The 24,277-nt window shown below is 37.8% G+C and overlaps 10 protein-coding genes across 10 annotated transcripts; 3 read left to right on the top strand and 7 right to left on the bottom strand.

Moving 5' to 3' along the window:
* Positions 1–1,421: 1,421 nt before the first annotated feature.
* BDF20DRAFT_295955 (uncharacterized protein) lies at positions 1,422–2,094 on the bottom strand. The gene has a single exon (XM_053075132.1). It carries the CDS (start codon positions 1,844–1,846, stop codon positions 1,460–1,462), a length of 387 nt encoding a protein of 128 aa, XP_052939297.1. The 5' UTR covers positions 1,847–2,094; the 3' UTR covers positions 1,422–1,459.
* A 235-nt stretch (positions 2,095–2,329) lies between these two features.
* Positions 2,330–3,329, bottom strand: BDF20DRAFT_815080 (ADP-ribosylation factor; the record flags this gene model as incomplete). Its single annotated transcript, XM_053077043.1, has 4 exons — positions 2,330–2,385; positions 2,506–2,751; positions 2,827–2,919; positions 3,182–3,329. 4 exons carry the CDS (start codon positions 3,327–3,329, stop codon positions 2,330–2,332), a joined length of 543 nt encoding a protein of 180 aa, XP_052939296.1.
* Positions 3,330–4,050: 721 nt separating this feature from the next.
* BDF20DRAFT_910468 (60S ribosomal protein L7) lies at positions 4,051–4,950 on the top strand (the record flags this gene model as incomplete). The annotated part of the gene is made up of 2 exons (XM_053083710.1): positions 4,051–4,061; positions 4,167–4,950. 2 exons carry the CDS (start codon positions 4,051–4,053, stop codon positions 4,948–4,950), a joined length of 795 nt encoding a protein of 264 aa, XP_052939295.1.
* Positions 4,951–6,255: 1,305 nt separating this feature from the next.
* BDF20DRAFT_852881 (uncharacterized protein) lies at positions 6,256–7,028 on the top strand. Its single transcript, XM_053080108.1, has 2 exons — positions 6,256–6,616; positions 6,706–7,028. The coding sequence occupies exons 1-2, from the start codon at positions 6,550–6,552 to the stop codon at positions 6,945–6,947; spliced, it is 309 nt and encodes a 102-aa protein (XP_052939294.1). The 5' UTR covers positions 6,256–6,549; the 3' UTR covers positions 6,948–7,028.
* Positions 7,029–8,628: 1,600 nt separating this feature from the next.
* On the bottom strand, positions 8,629–9,178 carry BDF20DRAFT_295946 (uncharacterized protein). Its single transcript, XM_053075131.1, has one exon. The coding sequence runs from the start codon at positions 9,136–9,138 to the stop codon at positions 8,851–8,853; it is 288 nt and encodes a 95-aa protein (XP_052939293.1). The 5' UTR covers positions 9,139–9,178; the 3' UTR covers positions 8,629–8,850.
* A 2-nt stretch (positions 9,179–9,180) lies between these two features.
* On the bottom strand, positions 9,181–10,837 carry BDF20DRAFT_852874 (kinase-like domain-containing protein). Its single transcript, XM_053080107.1, has 3 exons — positions 10,812–10,837; positions 9,719–10,684; positions 9,181–9,627 (listed from the first exon to the last, which is right to left on the bottom strand). The coding sequence occupies exons 2-3, from the start codon at positions 10,682–10,684 to the stop codon at positions 9,238–9,240; spliced, it is 1,356 nt and encodes a 451-aa protein (XP_052939292.1). The 5' UTR covers positions 10,812–10,837; the 3' UTR covers positions 9,181–9,237.
* A 1,773-nt stretch (positions 10,838–12,610) lies between these two features.
* BDF20DRAFT_998468 (uncharacterized protein) lies at positions 12,611–13,606 on the bottom strand (the record flags this gene model as incomplete). The annotated part of the gene is made up of 4 exons (XM_053085460.1): positions 12,611–12,977; positions 13,061–13,099; positions 13,274–13,368; positions 13,435–13,606. 4 exons carry the CDS (start codon positions 13,604–13,606, stop codon positions 12,741–12,743), a joined length of 543 nt encoding a protein of 180 aa, XP_052939291.1. The 3' UTR covers positions 12,611–12,740.
* A 1,780-nt stretch (positions 13,607–15,386) lies between these two features.
* On the bottom strand, positions 15,387–17,266 carry BDF20DRAFT_295854 (uncharacterized protein). Its single transcript, XM_053075130.1, has 5 exons — positions 17,033–17,266; positions 16,945–16,952; positions 16,700–16,863; positions 16,436–16,601; positions 15,387–16,258 (listed from the first exon to the last, which is right to left on the bottom strand). Exons 1-5 carry the CDS (start codon positions 17,127–17,129, stop codon positions 15,575–15,577), a joined length of 1,119 nt encoding a protein of 372 aa, XP_052939290.1. The 5' UTR covers positions 17,130–17,266; the 3' UTR covers positions 15,387–15,574.
* A 138-nt stretch (positions 17,267–17,404) lies between these two features.
* On the bottom strand, positions 17,405–21,083 carry BDF20DRAFT_832807 (uncharacterized protein; the record flags this gene model as incomplete). The annotated part of the gene is made up of 10 exons (XM_053078574.1): positions 17,405–17,522; positions 17,601–17,708; positions 17,883–18,022; positions 18,089–18,410; positions 18,504–19,259; positions 19,323–19,569; positions 19,594–19,870; positions 19,951–20,508; positions 20,588–20,645; positions 20,728–21,083. 10 exons carry the CDS (start codon positions 21,081–21,083, stop codon positions 17,405–17,407), a joined length of 2,940 nt encoding a protein of 979 aa, XP_052939289.1.
* Positions 21,084–21,539: 456 nt separating this feature from the next.
* On the top strand, positions 21,540–23,622 carry BDF20DRAFT_952626 (armadillo-type protein). Its single transcript, XM_053084887.1, has 4 exons — positions 21,540–21,820; positions 21,927–22,115; positions 22,193–22,324; positions 22,396–23,622. The coding sequence occupies exons 1-4, from the start codon at positions 21,611–21,613 to the stop codon at positions 23,452–23,454; spliced, it is 1,590 nt and encodes a 529-aa protein (XP_052939288.1). The 5' UTR covers positions 21,540–21,610; the 3' UTR covers positions 23,455–23,622.
* The last annotated feature ends 655 nt before the right edge of the window (positions 23,623–24,277 follow it).

The raw sequence follows: 24,277 nt of genomic DNA, 5'->3' as shown, positions 1-24,277 counted from the left end.
TTTCTCTCATCATAGGCAAGAAGAAGATCATTGAGTAGTTGTTCTGCGTTGATAGGGATTGTACGACCATTGCTGTGGTTGGCTGAAGGAAATATCGGTACTCTTAAGCATTGGACTGACATATACATACGTTGCATCTCATTATGCGAGATATTTGCTAACAGCATGATCTCGTTACCGATATCTGCCATTCGGAAAGCAAATTTTGCATGGTTAAAAGAAGCACTTTGCTGTTTCTTCGTATTGGTTAATATATGGCCACAGAGATAGACACCTAGGGAAATAACATCTAAGATATCAGAAACTGCTTCTCCTTTACTATTTGCTATGATGCTTTTAACATCAAACGATACATCCATGTTAGTGCAGTGAATAGGGATATTCATAGTTTCGAGGTAACGCAGTAGCGCTAGCCGAGCTTCCTCTCTGTAAGCACTATTTTGATAGCTTAACTTTATCAAAATAAAGAATATATAACGTGCAATAGTAGGACAGTGAGACGCTATAAACCGCTTAGCCAAGTTGAGAAACTATTAAAAAAAAAAAAGGTCCCTTTCAGTAAACAATTGAAGCCTGCTTTTCTTTTCAGCCTTTTACTTATACCTGTAAAGCTCGTTCCAGCACTTTTTGTTTCTGAAATAGCTGTTTCAATGAAGAAGTGGAAAGGCGATGATCCCAAATCTTATTGTAGGCCCGCATCATCAATTCGCAGGTCTGAAGTGCATAGGAGCGTTGCTTATCAGATAGAGATAAATGCAAGAGCACGCTTTCGAAGAGGACTCTACATTGAGCTAAAACGGATATCAATTCCTCGAGTACAACATGATGTTCCGTATGGAATTTTTCTGCTTCTAAGATCTCCAGTAAATACTGAATATAGTGTTTAAAAATCGTCCAATGCTTGAAGACGCGACGATGGTGTTGTGGAGAGGCTGTAGACACTAGTTTTGCATAAGCGCGAAAAAGCTCTAGAATGTTATCGGTACCACCCGTTCTTTTTTGTTTGCTAACCATCTTTGCTTTAAGTTGTAATAAACAGCTGTAGTAGAGACATTCTTCGCTCCAGTACGAAAGGATGGGGTATTGTCGAATAAACGATGGGGTATAGTCTCGAACGGCGGACCATCCAGCCTCGAATGCCTTCAAGGCTTCTGCATCGCTGTCATTACATTCAGCAGAAGCAGTCGAAGACGTGGGTTGCAAAAGTAATAAACAGACACCTTTCATTGCTCTGGCTTGAACCAAAAGTACCAAGCTATAGAGTTGATTCTCGCTATTCTTTAAAATGGAAGAAGTACTTGTCGTCGCAGGCACTCGTATAGCCAGATCCTGTAACAATTTCAATGCCGTATCAAAATGATTTAATTCAAAGTGAAATCTAGCCAGTATTATTTTAGCAAACTGAATTTAAGAGAGAAAGGGGAAAGGGTCAGATATTTGCATTGGATGCAACGAAACATTAAAAAGTTACCTGTAGTTGCCAATATTCTTCACCCTCCGCGAAGTCATTGGCCTTTGTACTCTTCTCGAGTATACGCTCCACCTTATGAGTTAATGCTTGAATATATGTGTTCGACTTTGCTTTCTGTGGAGTCAAAGTTAGATGGAGTTGGAGAGGTGTGTCGTTCAAATGTATTTCTTGCGACCCATTATTATCGTGGCCCTTCAGATTTGTTAGCGTTTGATAGAATTCGGCTTCATATCTGACAGTATCATGAACGGCTGAATAGTGCTGATTCGTTTTCTGGTACTCCTTCGAAAGTTGTAAAACAGCCGGCCATTGCCCTTTACAGCGAGCCAAATCAATCTTTTTCGATAAAGAAGAGACTGCTTGCTGGTCCTTCATCGCCAGTGATAAGTTTGGTAGTGTTTAAAATTGGAAAAAAAGAATAAGGAATTGCAAAAAGGCAGGACCTTATAATCACTTGAGCCACCGTAGGATGAGCTTATTGAATGGGTTGTGTGCGAAAATGAAATGTCCGTGCATCTTACACTTGTATAACCCTCTTACATTGGGTGTATTAGTCATTACGAAATCATCCAAAAGAAGATAATGCAAATCGTGGGCTTTTTCCTTCTGATTTTTCTTTGAATATGATTCTTTTTTTTTCAGTTCATATTACTGCTATTCCAGAATTGCAAAAAGATATGACAAAATAAAGCAAAAGAATTAAGAAAAAAGGTGATCTCAAATCCTTTAATTTCTGAATACTCGCTGTATTATCCCGTCTATCCTTTTTATTGTTGTATGAGTGTGAAAGGGTGTGCGTTTTTTTTTTTCCGGATACAGAGTTGTTTATATATTAATGATATATATATGCTATCTTATTTACGCCTTCTTCAAGTTGGTAGATAACCATTCCAAACCTTCGTAAAGACCATCACCTATTTTTTTTTTTTTTTGTTTTAAAAAAAGAAAGAAAAAAATAGAAAAGACAATCAGACAAATTAGGAATTCCCAAAAAAATGTCTCAAAAGAAAAAACCAAAAAAAAAACCAACTTACCGCTAGTAGCACAAGTGGTTTGAATGTACCAACGTCTGTTACGAAGAGAATGAAGACCAAGCTTATCGGTAATTTCAGCAGCGTTCATAGCATTAGGTAAATCTTGTTTGTTGGCAAAGACCAATAAGAGTGCGTCACGAAGTTCGTCTTCATTCAACATACGTTGGAGTTCGTCACGAGCTTCTGAAATACGGTCACGATCGTTAGAGTCGACGACGAAGATGATACCTTGAGTGTTTTGGAAGTCTGGGTGATAAAAAGTTAAAACAGTACGAGTGTGAGTCCATCGGTACACTGAAAATGCATATAAATGAAGCTTACAGTGTCTCCAAAGGGGACGAATCTTATCTTGTCCTCCTACATCCCAAACAGTGAAGGAAATGTTTTTATATTCAACAGTTTCGACGTTGAAACCTATGCATATCAATTAATAATAGGAAATGAAAGAAAAGCGTTAATTGTCACTGTAACTAACGCGCGCACGAGAAGAGCAGAGATGAACAAGATGGTGTCGTAACTCATCTTTTTTTTTTTTGTAAAAGAGATGAATAACAAACGCTCAGCTACGCAAACGAGAACCTTTCTTCTTTTTTTTCTTTTTTCCTTGAACATGATACATTCTCTGTGCTCTTGCCTCCCGTGTTTCTTCTTCATGATAAATACAAAGCAGACTTACCAATAGTAGGAATGGTGGTGACAATTTCACCCAATTTAAGCTTATACAAGATGGTAGTTTTACCGGCGGCATCAAGACCGACCATAAGAATACGCATTTCCTTTTTGCCAAAAAGGTCGTTGAACAACTTGGAGAAACTCAAGCCCATCTTTGTTGATTAAAGTAAAAAGTGATGTTAAAGCAAACAGATGTAAACCCGGAGAAAAGAAAAGAAAGAAAAAAAAAAAAAAAAACTAATACACACAGAGAATTTGTGTTGGGATAGAAAAGGTAAGCGGCGACGAGAATCTAAAAAAATTTGCTGGAAAAAGCCCTGAGTTTTTTTGTACGTCTTGGAATCACATTTCGTCCAATAGGAAAAAGACTAAGATAGTGAAGCGCTCAAAAGTAATTTTGCTGTATTTAATGCTATACAGCACACAGCAGCATAAGAAGTAAGTGAACACCTATTTATCAACATATGAACAGTGTTTCATTTACGCCAGAGATGTTGCCTTGTCATTGTAGGTTAACAAATTAAAAGCTAGGGGAAGTATGCAAAGGCTCATTTTTAATTGATAAGATAACGAAGATACATGCTACTCAACGCTTATTATGCGAAATCATTCAATGCAATTTAGAGACTAATAATAAATGAGCTACTCTTTCTGAACCGTTTATGGTTGTCACTCGTCAATTCAGGCCAATGAACGGGGTTCTCTTTTTGTAGCCCCAAGATGGAGCCGTATTAAGAAATGCAAGTCACTCGAAATAATAGACGGACAAGCCATCAAAATTTTATTTACGCTTTAATAAGATTATTTTTCTACCTTTCCCTTCTTTTTGATTAGATCTGTTACCATCGGATCAAGTTATTTAAACGAAACAAAATGTCTGAACCGTAAGTCATCCCTTACAATGTGGAAAGAAATTAGCTTTTTTTTTTATGCTTTTGGTGCAGCAACATGCTGACTGTCATTTTGTTTAACTTTAACAATGTTGATAGAGCTATTCCAAACCCCACTTACGTTTCAGAAACTCTATTAAAGAAGAGAAAGTTGAATGAAAAGAACGCAGCTATCAAAGCTCGGGAAAGAATTGAAAAAAAAAAGTCTCAGAAAAAGCTCAGGAAACAGCAATTCAAAAGAGCCGATGAGTTCATTCGCCAACACATGTTGAACGAGAAGCAAGCACGAAGACTCAACGCCGTTTCTTCAGGAAAAATGAAAGGAACAAATAGCACTAAAAAGCCAAAGGATGCTGGAGAGTTGCTATTTGTCGCTCGTATCAAAACACAAACTTCTATTCATCCCAAGATCAAAAAATTATTGACTCAATTCCGTTTGTTGAAGATGAATTCTGGTGTATTTATTGTATGTAAAACTGAGATAATGAAGGATCTGCGCAAAATTGAACCATTCGTCACTTATGGCCGACCCACTTTAAAGACAGTGCGTGATTTAATTATGAAACGAGGTGCAACAATGATCAAGGGAGTGAGAACACCTTTGTCTGATAATACAATGATTGAGGAACAGCTCGGCAATGTGGGCGTCATTTGCTTGGAGGATATTGTTCATGAAATCTGGAATCACGAGAATGAAGAGACATTCAACACTGTCAATAAGTTTTTATTACCTTTCCAATTAAACGACCCTGTGAGAGGTTGGAGACAGAAGAAATTGAAGGAAATCCTGAACAGAGAAGACGATGAAGAAAATGAAGCGGAGAGCAAGAGGGGCAGTGCCGAGCAAGATGATATCAATCAGCTGGTTGCTGAAATGAATTAGAGCGTATGTTATTTTACCCATGAAATGCATTTTGATATACTGTTACTGTTTGTCTATATTATTCGTCCATTTTTTTTTCTTAAATAAAACTCATATGTAAACTATTATTGAACATGAATCGATCCAGAGTAGCGCTTGAGACTCATTACTGAGATGTCGAATAGAGGAATCAGTTTGCTGAGACCATTCATCTCTCAGTGCAAATTTTGCTACAGACGGAAGCATGTTATGCTTGGATTTTGGGAATTTTTGAACCTGCAGCTCCAAATTCTTATACGGTTGTTCGTGGGCTTTCTTATTATGGAAGACTTTTTTTAATATACATACGTCATCGGGACCTCGCTTCTCTTAGGATTTACGGAAGGATCGGTATTGCTTAAACTGAAACTGTTTGGCAAATACCCTTCAATATGTCTAAAGAAACGGTTGCTCATGAAAGTGTATTGAAAAGTGAGACTGCTGCTACATCCAGCGGCGCTATTATTTCGAAAGGTCCTACTGCCTGCCCACCCCTACATGGGTTCTCCAGATATTACTTTCTTCTGTCCATCTGAGCTATCAAGAAGCGAAAAGAAATGATTACCTTTGTTTAAGAGAAGATGGCTACAGATGAACATAGATTTTATAAAGCATTCATTTTAAGATCGTACCTTTGATTCTGCTCTTTATCTGCAACACTCATCTATCATCAAAAGATCTCCAGATATCAACTCGTAAGCGTACATGCAGCAATTCGGTAGCTTTTCTGAAGCCGTGTTTTGCTGTTTTATGCCCATAAGTTGTTCTATGTGTGAATGGGTATGGAAGAATGCACATTTCCATGGTAAGCTATCATCTTTTTCTTTACTTTTGAATAAATTATATTCTAGGGAGGCCCCCTACTGACGGCAGAGAACGTCTTTCTTTGTCGACTTTTTTTTTTTCTTTTTTTTTTGGGTTAGAGGCCAAGGTCTCTACTTGTACCATTTCACAATCATTGATAAATCTAATCTTGCTAAAATTGATTCAGGAACCGAGAGACACACGGCGGGTACTTAAATGGTAGCTTGACACACCTGTTCTTGTGATTGCAGTTGATATACTGAATATGCTATAAATAGCTACTGCTTGAACGATGCAACCGTGTCACTACAGATAAGGGCATAGAAAAAGAATAAAAGTCAAGGCCAGGCCAAAAAAAAAAAAAAGAAAAGAAAGGAGGAGGCAAATAGTCTCTTTCTGATTTGGGATATCACGACAATAAATTGGTACAAAATTAAACGTGTTTCAGAGCAAACAACTCTTTCTTTTTTTTTTTTTTTTTTTGCTGGTGATTAAAAAATTAAAAAAGAAAAGGTTAATACCACTACAAAGTCCAAATTGGGAAATATCTCAAATTTCTTGTGGCCCCCTCTTTTATCTTATCCCCCATTTTCTTCGTTCTTTTCCGCGGAATACAAGCAGTAATCGAAAAAAAGTATAAATTGAAGTAACAACAACATTTTTGTATCTATTTTCTGCTCGTTTATTCTTTATTTCTTTCAACCCAATACCATAATAGAGTGTCTCAATATTTCTGTGAAAACCCCTTCTAATCAATTTGCAAGCTTTATATCAAACATGTGCAAAAAAGTGCAATTTTCTCTTCAAGTCGACTTTATTTCCACTTTTGCAAACGACGAATATGGTAAATAGACTTTTCCGCGCGCGCAAAAATAAAAAAAAAAAGAGGTGCGCTCAAAATGCTAAAAAGTATATATTTTTTAAAATGCCTAGATCGTACAGCGCAAGAAGTAGCTAAACTGACATATAAAGATATGCTGGAACTGTTGACGATGAAATCACAGTGGAGAAGAGACATGGAAAGAATGATGGCCGAGAGAACTGCTTTAGAAGGGTCCAGTTCTGCAACGACGACAGCGACTACACCAACTACAACATCTACAACGATGAATAATGAAAATAGCGCTAGCACTGTCATCCATACCCATCATCAACAACAAGAAATCTGTATTTAAGCCTCCTGCGTCAAAACTTTACGTCAACAGTTTTTTGCAAAAAAAAAAAAAAAAAAAAAAAAAAAAAAAAAAGAAAAAAAAGTCGACAAAGAAAGAAATTGTACATAATACCCAATCCACCACCCAACATACACTATATACACCCCCTTCTTTTCTTGCACACACACACACACACACAAGACATAGCTCACCTATGCTTGAATATACCTTATTTTCTCTTTCGTTGACTGCATTCCTATTTATATATTCAATGTCCCTTGCTTTTTTCATGAACTCATTATCTTCCATACACTAACACGCTATATAACCTTCCTCCCTCCCCTTATTTTTTTCTTTTTTTAATTTCTACCCAAAATAAAAAAACAAATACCAAGACCAAGTTTTTGCTATGTCGCTATGACAGAATGGACAATGCTTGTAAGAATGACGATCATGATATATTTGACGGACTGAAAATATTGCATGATAATTTAATCTGTGTAACTCGACTCGATAATTTCAATATCGTGTATGTCCTTTAGTCGCAGTTCAACGAGCTTGAGGCATTGTTTATTTGTTGGGGCTTACTATCACTGTTTTAGAAGTCCAAGCATTTGCGACATTGGCCTTTTCTGCTAGTCTGTAGTTAAACAGCTATCAAACAACATTGAGAGACATCAGACAACAACGAAGGATGAACGAAGTGAAAAGGGGTTACTAAAATAAGCAACCTGTTTGATCTAAAGAATTGACAATGAGGAGGGTTCTCTTGATAGACCTTGTTAAAAAAAGAAACAAGCCGCGATGTATTGATGTAGGATGCTGTCATTGACAGGGCAACGTTTTAAACTTTACGGCCCCAACATAGAATGTGAATAGCTTACTGAGCAAACAGGTTCTGTAACCCCTTTGAAAAAACGCCACTGCTACCGTAAATGATGAATGTCATAGGAATACTGGCTATTTCATTAATATGCATCCATCCGGACTCGTTTTTGAAAGCGTATATACTGTACAGAAAACCAACCTATCCGGGTATACGGTTCAGATAGATTACTCGGTCTGATCTAGTGGTTTGTTCTATACAAAAGTATGAATTGCTTCGCTATGGTCTATGTGAAACAAATAATCAAACTTTGTTTCTCTTGCTTGTGTATAATGAAGGCGTCATCAGACACAGTGTGAAATGTTATACGTGGGTTTGACGATTAGCCTATCCGCGGAATTATGGAATCGCACAACGACAGAAGAGATGCTTCGGTTAAGGCCGTGGCCTCTCACGCCATTGATAAACAAGCAGCACTGCCTTTCCAGTGAACTACGAAAAGACCAAGCATACACAACTCTGCAGAGTCAATGGAAAAGTAGGCCTATTTAAAAGTTCATCAGCGGATCCAAAGCTGTGCTGGTCCACTATCTATTCTGTTGCATAAAGGCGTCCTTTTTTGAGCACGAAAATTAACCCGTGGTTTACCAGTCTTCTTTCCTTCTTTTATAGAAATAGCATAAAAAACGTGATTTTGTATCACTGTCAAAATCTGCTGCCGCTGCTGCTGCTGTCTCTGTTTGAGCCAACGAAATTTGTGCTTTCTTCAGAAGAAATGAAATCAGAGCACAACCTTTCCGCGGGATTAAAGACTAACTACAATAATGCAATTTTGCCCGTATCAAAAATAAATAACACTGCTTTTATTATAAATATTATTAATAAAAGTGCTCTATGTCATAGACTTGCACCTTCTGTATCCTAGAAACTGACTTGTTTGTTTATCCTGTTACAATGGAGGGAGTAACGTAGCTTTACAGCAGTTGTTACACCACAATCGGCGAACAATAAAAATAAACGCGCTTTGACTTTTAAAGAAGTTGCAACGTCGGGTCGAAATTAAATAATAATTGAGTGAGTGTTGAAATGTCCTCCGAGTCATGCTCTAATTTTCTGGACTATTCCAAGTCGCGCACCATTGATGACAGATATGACTATGTAATGCAAAGCCTCAAAAGAAAAGAAAAAAAAAATCATATTATTATTGTTGATATTATTACGTACATAGAATGGATAGTATGTATAGAACATGGATATTCTTTTGCGTAAAATCAATAAAGAGTTATTATTAGAGTGTGATATGAAGAAATTGATTTGGATCTTGACAAAGAATGAAACAATTTGCATGAAAGGGTATTCTATTATTGCAAAGAAAACTTGAAGCATGGGTAGTTCCTGAAAACAAAAAAAAAAAGTATATAAATAATGGTATAATAGGCTCTTCGCATAGTTGTTCATCGACAAGCAGCACACCGGTGTTCTCTGTTAATGTCTTTTGAACCAAGGGTGATTTAATACTTGATGGATGGTAGGTCTTTTCTCTGGATCCCTTTGCAATAAAAGTTGTATCAAGTGCTGGCATTCTAGAGAGATAGTCTCAACTAAGGGTGGGGATGCTGTGGATGCAGAACGCGGTTGAATCATACAACCCCTCAAAGCGGATTGCGTGTCCGGGAAGGGTATCTCGCCAAAGATCAATGTGAACAGTAAGATGCCCAGCGACCAAATCTCTGCAGGTTCTGCTTTGTAGGGTTGCGATAAAAGAATCTCGGGTGAAGCAAATGAAAGTGTGCCATAGAAGCGAGTGAAATAATGACGAGCGTCGGTGTACTCCTTAGGTAGTAGAACAGCTGAACCGAAATCGATCAATTTGACCTAGGATAGGGCACAAACCAACCAACAAACATCAGAATGGTTGTGTCCATGGGTGTAGTAGTGTGGGGACTTTAAATAGCTTTTCTTTTACCTTGTAATCTTTGTCTATAACAATGTTCTCGTCTTTAATATCTCGATGACACAAACCTACATACTCTAAATAGGCAACACAGTCCACTACTTGCTTAAAGATGTATTTGGCTAAGGGCTCTTCAAATTGTTTATGCTGTTCAATACATTCAAATAAGTCGCAAGAAGTGCGTCTTACAAACTGTCGAACGGAAGAAGTCATGGGCGAACGATTTATCGTATCTGACTTTGCTTTGTAATGCATGTGGTTGTTACTCATTTCATCACTCTCATTATCTTTTGCTTCAAATTCATCAAAATCATCATTGTCACTGTTGCTGCTGCTGCTGCTGCTAATCATACTGCTGCTACTATTGCTGCTCCGGCCACTGGCCATGGTGGTAGTCGATTTTGATTCAGATAATTCAGGTGGTGGAGGATGGTCAGACAAGTCTGATGTTGTAGCGTAAGAGACATTTGTCTCGGAAGAGCTAGTTGTAGTTATCGATTCTACTTCTTGGTGCTGCCATTGTGAGCCATGTATTTCCATCACCAGATAAAAGTAGATAGGGTCCTCATAATAATCAAGAAACTGAATTATATTAGGGTGCTTCACTGATTTCAACGCATATATCTCTAGCGGTAGCACATTTCCCGTTAAAGGGCACTGGACCCAGTTGACAGAAGGTAGTTTATCTTTGACAATAAATTTGACAGCTCTTTCTATTCCCGTCAGTTTTTCAAAACAAGTGACAACGAATCCAAAACCACCGTGGCCCAATTCTTGATGGCCCAGCGTATATTTTCTTAGAAAAGAAGGGTTGAGCAGATGGTTTCTAAGAGCTCGATCAGAAACAGTAGCATTGATCTCTTGCTGTTGCTGTTGCAGTTGCTGCTTCTGGAAGGCATCATTCGCATAACGTTGTTGCTCGATCATTGGAGAAGCAGCATCACTGTTTGGAGAGGTTATCTTAGTGTAGGTATCCATCTTTTGTATTGATTGTTTTTAGTCAGAATGAATGTATAGGAAAGAAGAAGAAACAAAGCTATGAGAATAAATAACCGATAAAATGTATGTTCTCTTTTTTTTTTGGTTATTCTAAAGAAATCCCTACTACAAACAAAAATTCTTGTATTTTTTTTTTTTTTTTAATTTAAAAAATAGAAAAAGGGGAAAAAAATACAATGGAGGATTATTATTATTATGCGTGTAATCTTTATCCTACTGAAAAGGGAACAATAAAGTCGTGTTATTTATTCCCGATCAACAGGAGACCAAAGAACAATGAAAAAAAAAAAAAAAAAAAAAGATCAAAGTATCAGTGAATAAATAAACTGATAAAATATGAAAAAGTCAGTCAAATTTCGTATTTGTCAGAGGAATGTCTTCTTTGTCTTCACACACGCATACACATCACCGCAGACCCGTCCCTCCCCTCCCCCTTACTAACACAAGCTCCCTTCCTCTTTTTAATGTCAATATTCTGCGGAATAGAATGTTGTTTGTCTATCCATAATGTCTGTTCCTTACTTTTTATCTAGTCAATATCGACAGTAAAAGCTGTAATCCCCATGCATCGACTTCCCAAACTTGACAAGTATATCAACATTGCTGGCATTTGGAGGGAGGTATTTTTCTCTATAGAACTTGATGCTCTCCGTATATGTGTCGTCATGAAGAATTATCCTTTCAGAGTAAAAGCAATAGCCTTTTTCAAATGATGTTGAATGACATCAACGCTTGAGAAAAGCTAGCATCTTCCTTACCCAGCTATTAAGTTCTCCATGTGTGAACGGCCTGCAATAGAATTACATCTAAAAAAGCAGATGATGATAATAATGATGTTCGTGTCTCGCAATATCAATATAGAACAGTCATCGTAGACTATACAAAAAAAAAGAGAGACCTCTTTCATTTTAACTTGCTTCGATATTTGAGTAAACTTAACGCTACCTTAGAATTCTGTCTACAGGAAGATCAATGTTCAGAACGTGAAAACTAAAATTAAACAGCTTACATAACGTTGACATTGTATGGGTCATTGTGAAGCAGTAAAATTACTTGCCACATAGAACTGAAGCAATATCAAATATGAGCGCTGACAAAAGACTTACATCTGTACGCATTGTATTATCAGATCCTATTGAGCATTAGCCAATGACAGACATGATGACAGTCAAAGAAAGACGACCCTCAGTCGACACTGTCATGTAAGAGCAGCTGCATGGGTAGTGACGGACAAACAAAAAGAAGTAAAGCCATAAAACAGTAAACCAAATATGCTCTATTCGTCAATGTCTTCCTTTTGACTTCTCACTCCTCAGTTGGCTGTGAGATATAGACATGTCTAGTGGTGCAATGGCGATTGTTCCTCGTCAAATTAGTTATCCGCTGCTCAAATTTACCATGATATTTGAATAATATTGTTTCAATGAAGCCAAATAGATTGCCTTTTGCGTATCAAAAAATCAATAGAAAAAGTTTTTAGCAGAAATTGCGCAATTGGATATTAAAGGGACACACGTTAAGATAGTGCCCGAAGACATAGAATAGGAATAAGAAGGCTAGAATCAAGGAAAAACGTGGTCGGCTCAACATTATATCGTACGTCGATTGTGACTATCTCTGATTCCATCATTTGTTGCATTCTCCACGTCTTTGCTATTCCTGTAATTGCTGTCTTTAATAAAATATTCATTTACGTAATAAAATTGGAATCGTTAAAACTCTGTAATGCAGTCGACAAATTTGAGGGAAAGAACGTGTGGTTATCAATGAGTAATGGTTGCACAGAAATGAATATTGCAGCATCAATTGTGTTACACATGACCCTGTAGAGTGACGCCTTTTCTTCACGACATCTTGTACTCGTCAGATTTGAGAAATGTAGTACTGTGTTGTCTGTGTGCCAGACTTGTCAACGTTTTTAGAAACCAAAAGAGCGTAATTACCAGGGATTTATTTATTCTGTAAATCAGTTGTACCCTTCCTTTTACATATTATTGTATTTCAAAAAAGTCAGAACGCTACTTTTCGGATCTTTTTAAAACTGCATATAAGCAACAAGCAATGAAACAGAAAGAGCAATTTTGATGGCACTAACTGCGGAGAGACTTGGCGCAGCACCTAAGGCTTTATGATTTGCTTCATTGGCAGTGTTGGCAGCAGCTACAGCAGCATCTTTTCCACCAGTTGGGTTTGCAGATGATGGTTCAGCCGCCTCAAGAACAAGAATAGGAATATCAAAGTTGAGTTTATTTACGGCATCGACGAATTCAACCTGAAAAAAAGACAAATCATATGTTAAGAATACTCATCAAACATCTCCTTGAATTACTTTTATATTTGTCTGTGTATACAAACCCGGTAGTCCCCTGATGATACAGTGTTAGGAATAACAAACTATCGATATACAGTCACGCCGTCCAACCATCCGTCCCCAACAAGCGAGAATATCAGTAAACAGTTTTTGTTCAGCGGTAGGAAGCACTTCATTGATTTGTGCCGCTTCTTCCCAACCATCCCTTCCCCCTCTTTGGGGCTATCTTTTCTATACGCGTAAAAAAATAGACTTACGTCGATTTGTTTTCTGCCGGTACTTCTGGTATCCACCGATTTTGCTATTTCAAGATTCATGGTGAGGTTCTTAAAGTATATGGACACATCCATTTCTGTAAAATCAGAGTGTCAGTATTCAATGTCTATAGCCAATATAGATGACTCGAATGAAAACTTACTAAGAGCTGTCGCTAGGAAGTTGAAATTAAGTATAACAGGCATAGAAGAACCAGCAACGAACACATCACCAGGAAAAGGCGATTCAATATCAACTGCATTCTTTTGCTCGGTTTTGCCAGCACTGACAAAGGCGATCAAAACGCATAATTGAAGGATTAGGAATTTAAACATATTGCGTCTATAACAATTATCCAATCGAAAGAAAAGGTATAAAAGAAACAAAGAACAGATATGAACGGGCCCACGTCAATACTTATATATAACTTGTAAATTGTTCGTTTTTATAGACGGGAAAAAAATAACCACAGAGGTGACACTCGAGTTACGCGCTACGGTCACAAGCAAAAACTATATGGATAGCAATCAGACGAAAAAATCCGCATTACTCATCGAAATCCTTTCTCTGTAGTGTTCAACAGTAATGCTGGAAATGCAATAGCCTGCCTCAACATGTCTATTGATATAGAAATATACGAAAATGTTGGCCTTTCTCAAAGACATGCTGATATGGCTATCTATAGCACTAATATGCGCCTGCTTTCAAAAGCGATGGCATCAGGAATAGGCATTGTGCTTGATCCGTAAGGAAAAAAATTGCCTTATAAGCTTTAAGCGTCAATGTTACAAGTGATTTAGATAGATGTTACCACACAATAAGAAGCTAAAGCTGCGGAAAGTACAGCAGGAATAAACTCTATAACAGTACCACGTTCATTCTTGCTAATGCTACTAAGACTTGATAGAGCAGCAGAAATGATAGTGAATCGGTAAGTAGCAATAACTTCATTACTGGAACATTATTGCAATCGCATGATGATTTGTTTACTGATAGCTGTTATCGGTACGTTGCCCATGGATACTTGGAAAAATATATAGAGAATGTTGAGTTCTTCGTTAAACATTAAACGAACACAATCCTTGTGATGTAAAGTGAGGTTAGTAAGTAGTGTGTTGGTATAACTCATTTTTCCTCTCCTGCCTCAGTTTACACGGCTTTATGTGGGCACTACCAACTATTTAAATAATATAAAGCTGTTATCCACCTGATATGCCTCCCTCACCGGAGGTTAATAGCACCACAATGAGTCGAACATACAATTATGTCGCTGAAAGAGCAATTCATGATATACTGATAAGAAATCTCGAGCAACTACTCACAAAGTCCTTCCTTCCACATAACAAAACCCATTGTAGATATCAATGACTTTTTCTCTTTCAATTCTGTCGTAAGCGAAGGATTTGTGTGAAGTGGTAGTTTGAACGGATCTATGAACGATTTTAACAGCCAGATCAAGAATTTGAAATCGGGCAATGTACTGCGTTAATGATTTCCTTTTTTCGTTTTACATTTGCTAACTGCAGTGTAACAAGAGGCCAATGTCTGAGCATTTAACTTTACCATTATCTTTGTTCTCCTATGAAAAGTCGGGAGATTGACCCAACTTTGCGGTATCAGTGCTTAAACAGTTATAAGAATGTTACCATTTGAGGGAAGAAATTACCAATGAGTGATGTTGTTCCTCTACTTTCGTAGTAACAAAATCACAGATCAGGATATAAAAAAGAAAATAATGCGTCATAAAAGAATTGATTGATTTGTGATAGGTTATAACTAAGATATTCACAAAGAACTAAGATTTGATAGGGAAACTTTATGTATATAATTGAAGAACTGCAATAAAAAATGAAACAAAAAATATACAAGGATTTATCCAGATAATGCTTTGGTTGCACTAGAACCGCCCGCTAAATAAAGAAAATCAGATTGTACAAAAATATCAAAAAAGAAACAGTTTAGAAGCGTCTAAACCTCTAAATACATGGAACCAGTCAATCGTTAACGTCAGTAAGTCTATGCTTAACAATAGCAGAGAACGCTACTCTCTACTCTAAAATCACACCTTCCTTTACGTTAAGAAAGATATAGAAAGCAATATATAAGAACTTACAAGTGCATAAGCTTATTTATTATTTAAGCTGAATGATAGTTACATCATTATTTGTTATGGATTATACTTTAGAATTACAGCGTATACGTATAGTTTCAGCAAAAGCGAGAAAATACCGGTGAGCGCGACTATTTATATACATCTTTTCTTTTGGTCAATATAGATACAGTTTAGAATATAGGCATATACCCTACAAATTTTTGAGAACAGCATCTGTTACATCCTGAGTAGAGCTCTTACCACCCAAATCAGGTGTCAATACCGTAGCATCAGCCAGCACTTGATCCACAGCCTCGTAGATCTTTAAGGCTTGAGAAGTATAGCCCATATGCTCTAACAACATACCAGCAGATCGGATGGAAGCGATAGGATTAGCGATGCCCTTTCCAGCAATATCGGGTGCAGATCCATGTACAGGCTCGCCCATGACAAAATTGTCACCGACGTTAGCGGAAGGAACAACACCTAGGGAACCGACAAGAGCAGCAGCACCATCTGATAAAATGTCACCGTACAAATTGGGAGCGACAACAACATCAAAAGCTTCGGGCTCGCGGAACATACGGTAGACCATGGAATCGACAAGTTGTTCTTCCATATCCACACCAGGGAGTTGCGTACCACGAACAGTCTCACGCCATAAACCATCGGTTACAGAGAGAACATTAGATTTGTGAACGATGGTGACTTTAGGATTATGCTTCCAGAAACGGTTGGCGACAGGTATTTCTGAACGTAATTTTTGACGAGTCAAAGCCATGCGGAAAGCCATATCACCAATTCGACGGGAGGCGAATTCGGTAATTTTACGATCAGCCCAGGCGACTCGAAGACCGGTCTTGGGATCTACCTCTTCTCTTTCAGATTTAATATACTAAATGGATAATCGCAATTTACCGTCTGTCAGTTTGAATGAAGTAAAATGAGACTGTGGGACTGCTCCACCTCTCTTGCCCCTTCTCTACTTGTAAGCACTTAATTCTATCTACTCTCTTTATATTCACTCTTCTTGAAAAGTACGACCGTCCTACTTTACACTCATTCCACTTACCAAACATTCTGTGTTTTCACGGATAATCAACATATCCAACAATTTCTGACTGGGAAAAGCGGGTGACTCTACTGACTTGACGGGGCGAACGTTGGCATATAAATCCAGATGCTTACGTAAAGCGACAATAGGAGAGGAGTAACCAGCTACCTTGTGAGAAGGCGAACTTTTAAAGGCACAAATAGACAAAGTGAGAAACTGTCATTCTCCACACTATATGATACAGCACACACACACACACACTCTCTCTCTCTCTCTCTTTACCTGACAGCACCAAAGAGAGCTCCATGACACTCGCTCTTCAAAGTATCAATGGTTTTTTGTGGTAAAGAAGTACCGGTCTTTTGGAAGTATTCAAAACCTGCATCTAAGTCAACAAATTCGAATTGAGGTCCAGATTTCAAAGCTTCTAAAACTTGACGAGCGGCCTATCCAAAGTATAAAGTCAAGTCAATTTTTATTCAACGATGACAGACTTATTATATTGAAAAAAAATCTATATACACTACAGGAATCACTATTGAAAGAGGTTATTCATACAGTTCCTCAATATAGAATGCCAGCTGTTTAGCATCTTGAGCTTAAATTTGTTGTTACCTTCTCGTCCAATACCGTCGGCAGGGATCAAACCGATTTTAAGCGTGGATTGAGTAGAAGCTGTAGAGAGAGAACGACGAAGAACTTGAGAAGCCATTTTAGTTTGTTAAGAATAGAGAGGAAAAGAATAGATAGGAACACAGTATTGCAACTTAAAGCATTCAAATCGTGTATTAAAGATTGTCAATGGCGGGGATATTCCCCAACTGAACAGATGAGATGATCAGATACAAAAAAGGAAAGATTTATTTTGATTCTAAAAGAAAATCGATTGTGAGTTAAAAAGCAGCAGCAGCAAGGAAAGAATGGACGAGCGACAGAAATGTGGGGGTATTCGAAAGGCCGGCCGGTGTAGGCATATTTCATTTCAGATTACATAATTTGACAACTACCGCAACCATGAACAGGTTCAGCAAATGGATCTGAATGCTTCTCTCCCCATACAGAGGGAATCATAAGATCTTCAGTCGATTGACAAAAGTCGATGAGTCTAAGCAATGGCATTCAGGGTTAGATGACAGATAGCGAAAAAGTGAAAAAGCGTCAAGTTGAGCAGAATATACTTTACGACTGACTAGCTTCGGATACAGGAACCCGAGGAATATCCAATGTCTGCTTAAGTGTTTGATTCAATTCTACAAGCTTTGCTAGTTTTTGCTCAGCCAGTGTAATTTTCCTCTTGGACATTTGTTGCTTTATTATAGTTTGCCAAGTATTTTGAAGCCGGGAAGAAGGGATAGTAAAAAAAGCTTCCAACTATATGAACTAAATGTCTTTCCTTTTTCTGCCACACAGTGAGCTTGTTGCACAAAAAGGCCCGTTCTAATTTCTTTTGTGTATAAATCTGTACAATTTCCGTGCATTTTCTTCACCAATCAATTCAGCAATCCGCTTTTCATTGGCATTTACAAGCTCATCCAAGTCTTCAAACTCGTTCATGATTACGTGATAGTTCTTGGACGTGATCCCTGGCATGCTTCTCAGCATTTCCTGTTATGATTATCGTAAGACATGAGCGTAAATCGAAGGATAATATTCGATTATCTCTTTTTTTACCTGTGCTGTCATATTGTAAATTGTTTCGCCATCCTCTACTCCTTCGGCACCTATGGCAGCCGCTGTTTTGGAGTCAGGCTCCTCTTCTGTTCTTTTCAATTCCATAAAAATTTTGGCTGTTTCATGCGGATTGGAAGACCAGATAATTCTCAATTTGGGGAAGGCTAACGTTAGAATCACCAATTTGGATGATAGATCATTCAATCTTATGTTTTCCCTTATGTCACTTAAAGCTTGTAAAGAGAATGACTTATTTTCTTCAAATTCAATCAGCAAGATAGGTATCTTGTAATGTAGAGACATGCTTTCACATTGGGTATACCTATATCGCCAATTTGGTAGGAGAGAGGAGATTATCTTTAAAATCATTCATTCTCATTCTTGCCAAACAAAAGAAGGCTATCAGCACGCTTACAATCTGCCAGAATTAAATGATTGAATTAGATCGGATAAAGATTTCCTTTCAACACACATATCAGGGCTCAGAATGTAATCACCAATCTGCAAAGTATAAGGCTCGATCTGTATTCCCTCGGCATAGAGAATGGGTGGCAGTGAACTTCGAAACTCTCGCATGTCCACTGTAACGATATGAGGTTCCAATACGGCTTTCAATTGTCCACCTGCTACTCTTGTATTGTCTGTCACTCTACGCTGCAAAATAAGTTCATCTCGGTTGCCTTTGGGTTTATCTGCCAAAGGTATTGCCATTATAGACTTCTCGTGAATAAGCTTTTCGAAGCATTCTTTTTCTTTCTTAATCAAATTCAGATAGTTCTGTTCTTCGACCGAGTTTTCATATAACATAAAATAGACGCGTATATTAACGGAGGGATGCGCTGCACGATAAACTTCCAGCTGGCGGATGAATGTAGGGTGAGGGTCGTATAAAATAACGAACCGTGGCTGAGTATCTTCTAATATCTGATCATTGGTATCTTCTTCATAGCATTGGATTGTAATAAGTGATGTACTAGGTATTTCTTCAAAAGAAGGTAAAATGGTATCTTTGTTTGCATCATCCTCAGAAACATCCATGTTGCTGCTGTTAGTGTCCCTATATTTTAAATGTTGATTTTTGATCTCTTCAGCATCCGTTAAAGGGCCAATAATCCCTTTAAAAAGTGTATCGTCGTCGTCCTCATCCTCGTCATTGATTTCTTCGTCAAGCCTAGATTGAGAATAAATTAGATTTCAAATATTGATTCAAGAGCATACAAAAAAGGCGACTCACGCTGCTACTGTATCCAAAACGTCCTGTTGGAACGTTTGTGCTAATGTTTGTTGCTGACGGTTTGATGGAGATTGCGATAAACCTCCTCTTACTCTTCTTCTTTTATTAGGAGGCGGTCTTCCGCGAAATGTTGGCTGTTGTTGTTGTTGTTGTTGTTGTTGATTCTGTTGCTGTTGTTGAGTTATACCTTTCCTATTTCCCATTTGCAATCGATGCATATTGACCCGCCACGAGAAGAACCTCTGTGCTATTGTTGTAAGAAACAATTTACCTTCTTGCGCATGACACGTAATGTACTCTTTTAACTGAGAACAAGTTCTTCGTTCAGAAACCATAATCAACACAGGAGCATCATCTAAATTCTCAGAGTCGTCTTCGATTTCTTTTAAAATTGTCTTTAGCAAATTCCATTTTGGTTGTTCTTCCAACACAAGCTTGATATGTTTTGGAAAAAGTACGTCTGGCCGCTGTTCTTGTTGATGAGATTGTTCAGGTAATTCATCATATTCTGGATCCCCTTGTTTGATGTATACTCTTTTTCTTGCTTCCTATAGTCAATAGCAATCAAAGTACATCCCATTAGAGAAAATATCGTCCCCTACTGCTTTAAATTCCTTCTTTGTTTTACCATCACAGCTCTATTGCCGGCATCTGTTAATAACCATTGAGATTGTATCACTTGTCGACCATCTTGCTGCGGAGTATTGGCTGCAAGCACTGTTTCAATGAAGCTGTAAAACGAGACACAGTCATATGCTGTCAAATAGGTCAGCAATTGCCTTAATATCTTCAAGTCGCCTACCAACTGTTTTGAGGCTGTAGATACTCTGTGCCATATTGGATCTAATTGCCGACGTACAATTTGATCAAACGACTTGAAAAAAGCATTTTCGACTTTGATCTCTTCAATATCGATCAAACTAGAATTGTTCCTTCTTAAATCAGATAAAGTTTCTTCCATACATTCCACTAGACTTTGTTGAATGATATTCATAGACTCTGTCATAGGCTGCCGTAATTCTATCACATTGTTGTTTGTGTTGCTCAAATTGTCGGAAACAAGCATGTGAAAACGAGGCCAAAGATGTACTTTACGTAAATTGAGTGATTTCAATGTATTCTGCAAAGGTGCAAATCCTGAAACAAATTGATCTGGTCTATCGGAAAAAGCCTTTATGAATCCCTCCTATAGAAGCCATATATCGAGAGATAACAAATAAGCTTATCCGGCCTATAGCAGTGCATGAATAGTATACTAATTTTACTTCATTCTTTTCCCTGTATATCCTCAAAATAAGCTCTTCGATTGAATTTAATTTGACTCTAGTAAAGAGATTTTACATATAAATGAGATGACTGTGAATTTTCAAACACTTGCTTGCGCAAAGCTCCACCTATCCCTTACCTGTGCGCATTATATACAATAATGCCATTGATAAGCTCTACAGGGATCCTATTCAGCAACATATCTACTGCTAAAATTCTTGAGGTTATTGAAAAGATACCGCCTTGACGATACATGCTGCTTCTTCTTTCTGCTGGTACGTTGTATTCAATACGCTTCAGTTGACCTTGTAAATGTTCCTGTAATATATCATCTTGTTCCTTAGTAGTATTAATCAAAATAACCAAGTGCTGACCATTCGCGTAGACCTGTGCAAGTGTAGATAATAACGTGAACAGGCCTAAACCCGGTGATAATATAAGTAGACCATCCTCAGATACAATTTCTGTGAGGATTTGCTTCTGAAATTCCAACATTCGGGACTAATCAGCTCGAAGAGAAAAAGAGAGAATTATGTATGGAGTAATGAGCGGCACAATGTAAGAAAAAGAGTGTTGCCTGACCGAACTCAAGGTCGAAGCATAACAAATGCGCTTATTTGACTCAGCCACGTAAGAAATTCATGCAGCTTTTCGTGTTTTTAAGGTCAATTTTGAAATAGCAACTTCACAAACTGTCCTTCAGAAAATAATAATAGATAGCTTTACTGACCCCAATATGTATAGTTGCTTATGCTGCCTTATAGGAATCTTGTCACTCATTTAAATAAGTGACGTATGCGCAGCCAAATACAAAAAGGAACACAGCAATCCAATCAACTATAGAAGGGCTCTTTTTTTTTCAGACTCTGATTTTGGCGGTAGTCGTGCCTTTTTCGTTCCCAGTGAAAATAATTTTTTTTTTTTTTTTTCTCTTTCTTTGAGCTTTTCTTTCTTTTTTCTATTCATTACTTTCTTTTTGTACAATAGTCAAAGTCGTTTCCAGACAAATAAAAGATTAAAATATGGATAAAACAGCAGCAGAAAGAAAAAGTGCTTTCAAAAACAAGGACACTTTCGGTGCCGAATCTGTCAGAAACCGTCGACAGAAGCACCAAGTTGAAATCAGAAAGCAAAAGCGTGAAGAAAATCTCTCCAAGCGTCGTAATTTGAACCTTACTGCCGCGTCCATGTCAGACAGCGAGGATGACATTGAGGTAGAAGACGATGATAACGTAAGTGTGTCAATGTAGTAGACGAAGGCATAAAAGGAAAACGCTTGACGGTTGGCTATCAAATCCCTCAATTGCGCTAACACTCAATTATTATTCGCATTTGCAGTTACAAGTTACGTTGATGGAACTTATCAATAACGTCAATTCGCACGACGTTGAAAAACAATACGATGCCACCACAAAATTCAGAAAATTACTTTCAAAAGAAAGAAACCCACCCATTAAGGAAGTCATTGCTACAGGCGTAGTCCCCAAATTCGTTAACTTTTTGAGATCAAACCATCCTTTATTACAGGTAACATTCAAAAGACGTTATCTACCGTGTTTTAAATTGCGTATTTTTGACAATTAGACTTTTGTTTTTTTAATTAGTTTGAGGCCGCTTGGGCTTTGACAAATATAGCTTCTGGTTCCTCGGATCAAACAGAAAAAGTTATCGAAGCTGGCGCTGTTCCTATTTTTATTGAATTACTTAGCAGCAGCATTCTTGATGTTAAAGAGCAGGTATGTATTGAGAGGATAATGGTTGGATAATAGTAGAAAACAGAAATTGAAATTTTCACCTATTTTATCAGGCTGTTTGGGCTTTAGGTAATATTGCTGGTGATAGTGCTATGTGCCGTGATTATGTTTTGGATCAAGGCGCTCTAGTCCCTTTATTGGTCATTTTGAACGAACAGCACAAGCTAAGCATGCTACGTAATGCCACCTGGACCTTGTCCAACTTATGTCGTGGTAAGAATCCTCAACCTGCTTGGGAAATGGTTAGCCCTGCTCTTCCGATTTTAGCCAAGTTGATCTACTCCACCGATGAAGAAGTGTTGATTGATGCTTGTTGGGCAATCTCTTACTTATCTGATGGTCTGAATGATCGTATTCAAGCTGTGATTGAGTCTGGCGTCTGCCGTCGTTTAGTGGAATTGCTGATGCACCCTTCTACTAGTGTCCAAACACCCGCTTTACGTTCCGTAGGTAATATTGTTACAGGTGACGATTTACAGACTCAAGTTATCATCAACTGCGGTGTATTGCCTGCCTTGAACTCTCTCTTAAGCAGTAACAAAGAAGCAATTCGTAAAGAAGCTTGTTGGACCATTTCTAACATCACAGCCGGTAACACACAACAAATTGATGCTGTGATTGAATCAGGTATCATCCCCCCTTTGATCCATATTTTGGCTACAGCTGATATCAAAACACGTAAAGAAGCCTGTTGGGCTATTGTGAATGCCACCAGTGGCGGTATCAACAAGCCTGAACAGATTCATTACATGGTTGCCGCAGGCTGTATTAAGCCATTGTGTGATGTGCTGACCGGTATGGATAATAGAATAGTTCAAGTGGCTTTGGATGGGTTAGATAATATTCTGAAAATCGGTGAGCAAGAGCGTCCCAATGATCCTGAGGGTATGAACCGTTATGCCTTATATATCGAAGAATGTGGAGGTATGGAGTTGATCCATCAATTGCAACAACATCAAAATGAAGAAGTATACAAGAAAGCCTACCATATTATTGATCGTTATTTCAATGAGGAAGATGGCGAGGAAATGACGGACGAGCTACAACAACCTCAACAACAAGGACAGTTTAGTTTCCAGCAAGATGTGCCACAAGGAGGTTTCAATTTCTAACTACCTTTTACATGACTATGCGCACTTGGAACTGAAATTTTTTAAAACAGATAAACGCGACCTTGCATCGTAATTCGCGGTACACACAGAATATATTTCCCTTCGCCTTTTCCCTCCCTTTATATTAATACAACCCATTATTAGCTTTTCTTTTTTTTTTTTTATAAAACTTTCATCATCATGTCTTCTTTTTGTTGAACAATTGGTCCGGAACAGTCCTTTTATTTGATGTTTACCATGAACTATTTCGATGAAAGTATCAGCCAATTCATGAAGCTCTGACAGACTCCAACTGGATAAATACTTACAACAATAAATGGCATCTTTGACCGAATGCTGCATTGTTAACTCATTATTATTTCAACATTTTCCAGTCACTTGGAATATAAATGTATTTCAATAGTACAATTTATTATGTCCGGAAAAGGCCTCGATCATCATTTCACCTCTAATCAGATTTATATACTCCTCCACATAAATTATTCAACGTCCGATTTTGCTCATGAGCTACTTATCATAGCCTGCTTATGTAATAAAGTCGTGTGACTGCGTTTAAACTATCTTAACAGGACATCCTATATGGGCATAACAAAATTGGTATGCTCAATATCGTGAAAGGGTTGTATAAATTCTCTAACAAAACTTATAGTGCTTTTTAGTTGATCAGGAAAAGGTCTCGTTTATTTATTCAGATCTAGTTCCTTTAAATACTTAATTAGAATTAATTTGAATGAATATAATCTCCGGGTACACACATGATCGACCCGCACTTGCACTTCCGACTCAACAGATAACGTGATGGACTTTTAATTACTACTGCTAT

This window comes from Mycotypha africana (genome assembly GCF_025528875.1).
Source record: "Mycotypha africana strain NRRL 2978 chromosome Unknown BDF20scaffold_2, whole genome shotgun sequence".
NCBI classification, from domain to species: Eukaryota; Fungi; Mucoromycota; class Mucoromycetes; order Mucorales; family Mycotyphaceae; genus Mycotypha; species Mycotypha africana.
This window is presented reverse-complemented; position numbering and strand designations above follow the sequence as displayed.

Excerpts from the sequence above, each read along its gene's own strand:
- BDF20DRAFT_295955 (XM_053075132.1), bottom strand. The coding sequence starts at position 1,846 with ATGAAGGACCAGCAAGCAGTCTCTTCTTTATCGAAAAAGATTGATTTG.
- BDF20DRAFT_852881 (XM_053080108.1), top strand. The coding sequence starts at position 6,550 with ATGTGCAAAAAAGTGCAATTTTCTCTTCAAGTCGACTTTATTTCCACT. Across the intron at positions 6,617-6,705 it reads TTTTGCAAACGACGAATATG|ATCGTACAGCGCAAGAAGTA; the intron begins GTAAATAGACTT and ends TAAAATGCCTAG.
- BDF20DRAFT_295946 (XM_053075131.1), bottom strand. The coding sequence starts at position 9,138 with ATGCTTCAAGTTTTCTTTGCAATAATAGAATACCCTTTCATGCAAATT.
- BDF20DRAFT_852874 (XM_053080107.1), bottom strand. The coding sequence starts at position 10,684 with ATGGATACCTACACTAAGATAACCTCTCCAAACAGTGATGCTGCTTCT. Across the intron at positions 9,628-9,718 it reads TTATAGACAAAGATTACAAG|GTCAAATTGATCGATTTCGG; the intron begins GTAAAAGAAAAG and ends GCCCTATCCTAG.
- BDF20DRAFT_295854 (XM_053075130.1), bottom strand. The coding sequence starts at position 17,129 with ATGGCTTCTCAAGTTCTTCGTCGTTCTCTCTCTACAGCTTCTACTCAA. Across the intron at positions 16,602-16,699 it reads GCTCTCTTTGGTGCTGTCAG|TTCGCCTTCTCACAAGGTAG; the intron begins GTAAAGAGAGAG and ends TGCCTTTAAAAG. Across the intron at positions 16,259-16,435 it reads GTGAAAACACAGAATGTTTG|TATATTAAATCTGAAAGAGA; the intron begins GTAAGTGGAATG and ends TTATCCATTTAG.
- BDF20DRAFT_952626 (XM_053084887.1), top strand. The coding sequence starts at position 21,611 with ATGGATAAAACAGCAGCAGAAAGAAAAAGTGCTTTCAAAAACAAGGAC. Across the intron at positions 21,821-21,926 it reads AGGTAGAAGACGATGATAAC|TTACAAGTTACGTTGATGGA; the intron begins GTAAGTGTGTCA and ends TCGCATTTGCAG. Across the intron at positions 22,325-22,395 it reads TTCTTGATGTTAAAGAGCAG|GCTGTTTGGGCTTTAGGTAA; the intron begins GTATGTATTGAG and ends CTATTTTATCAG.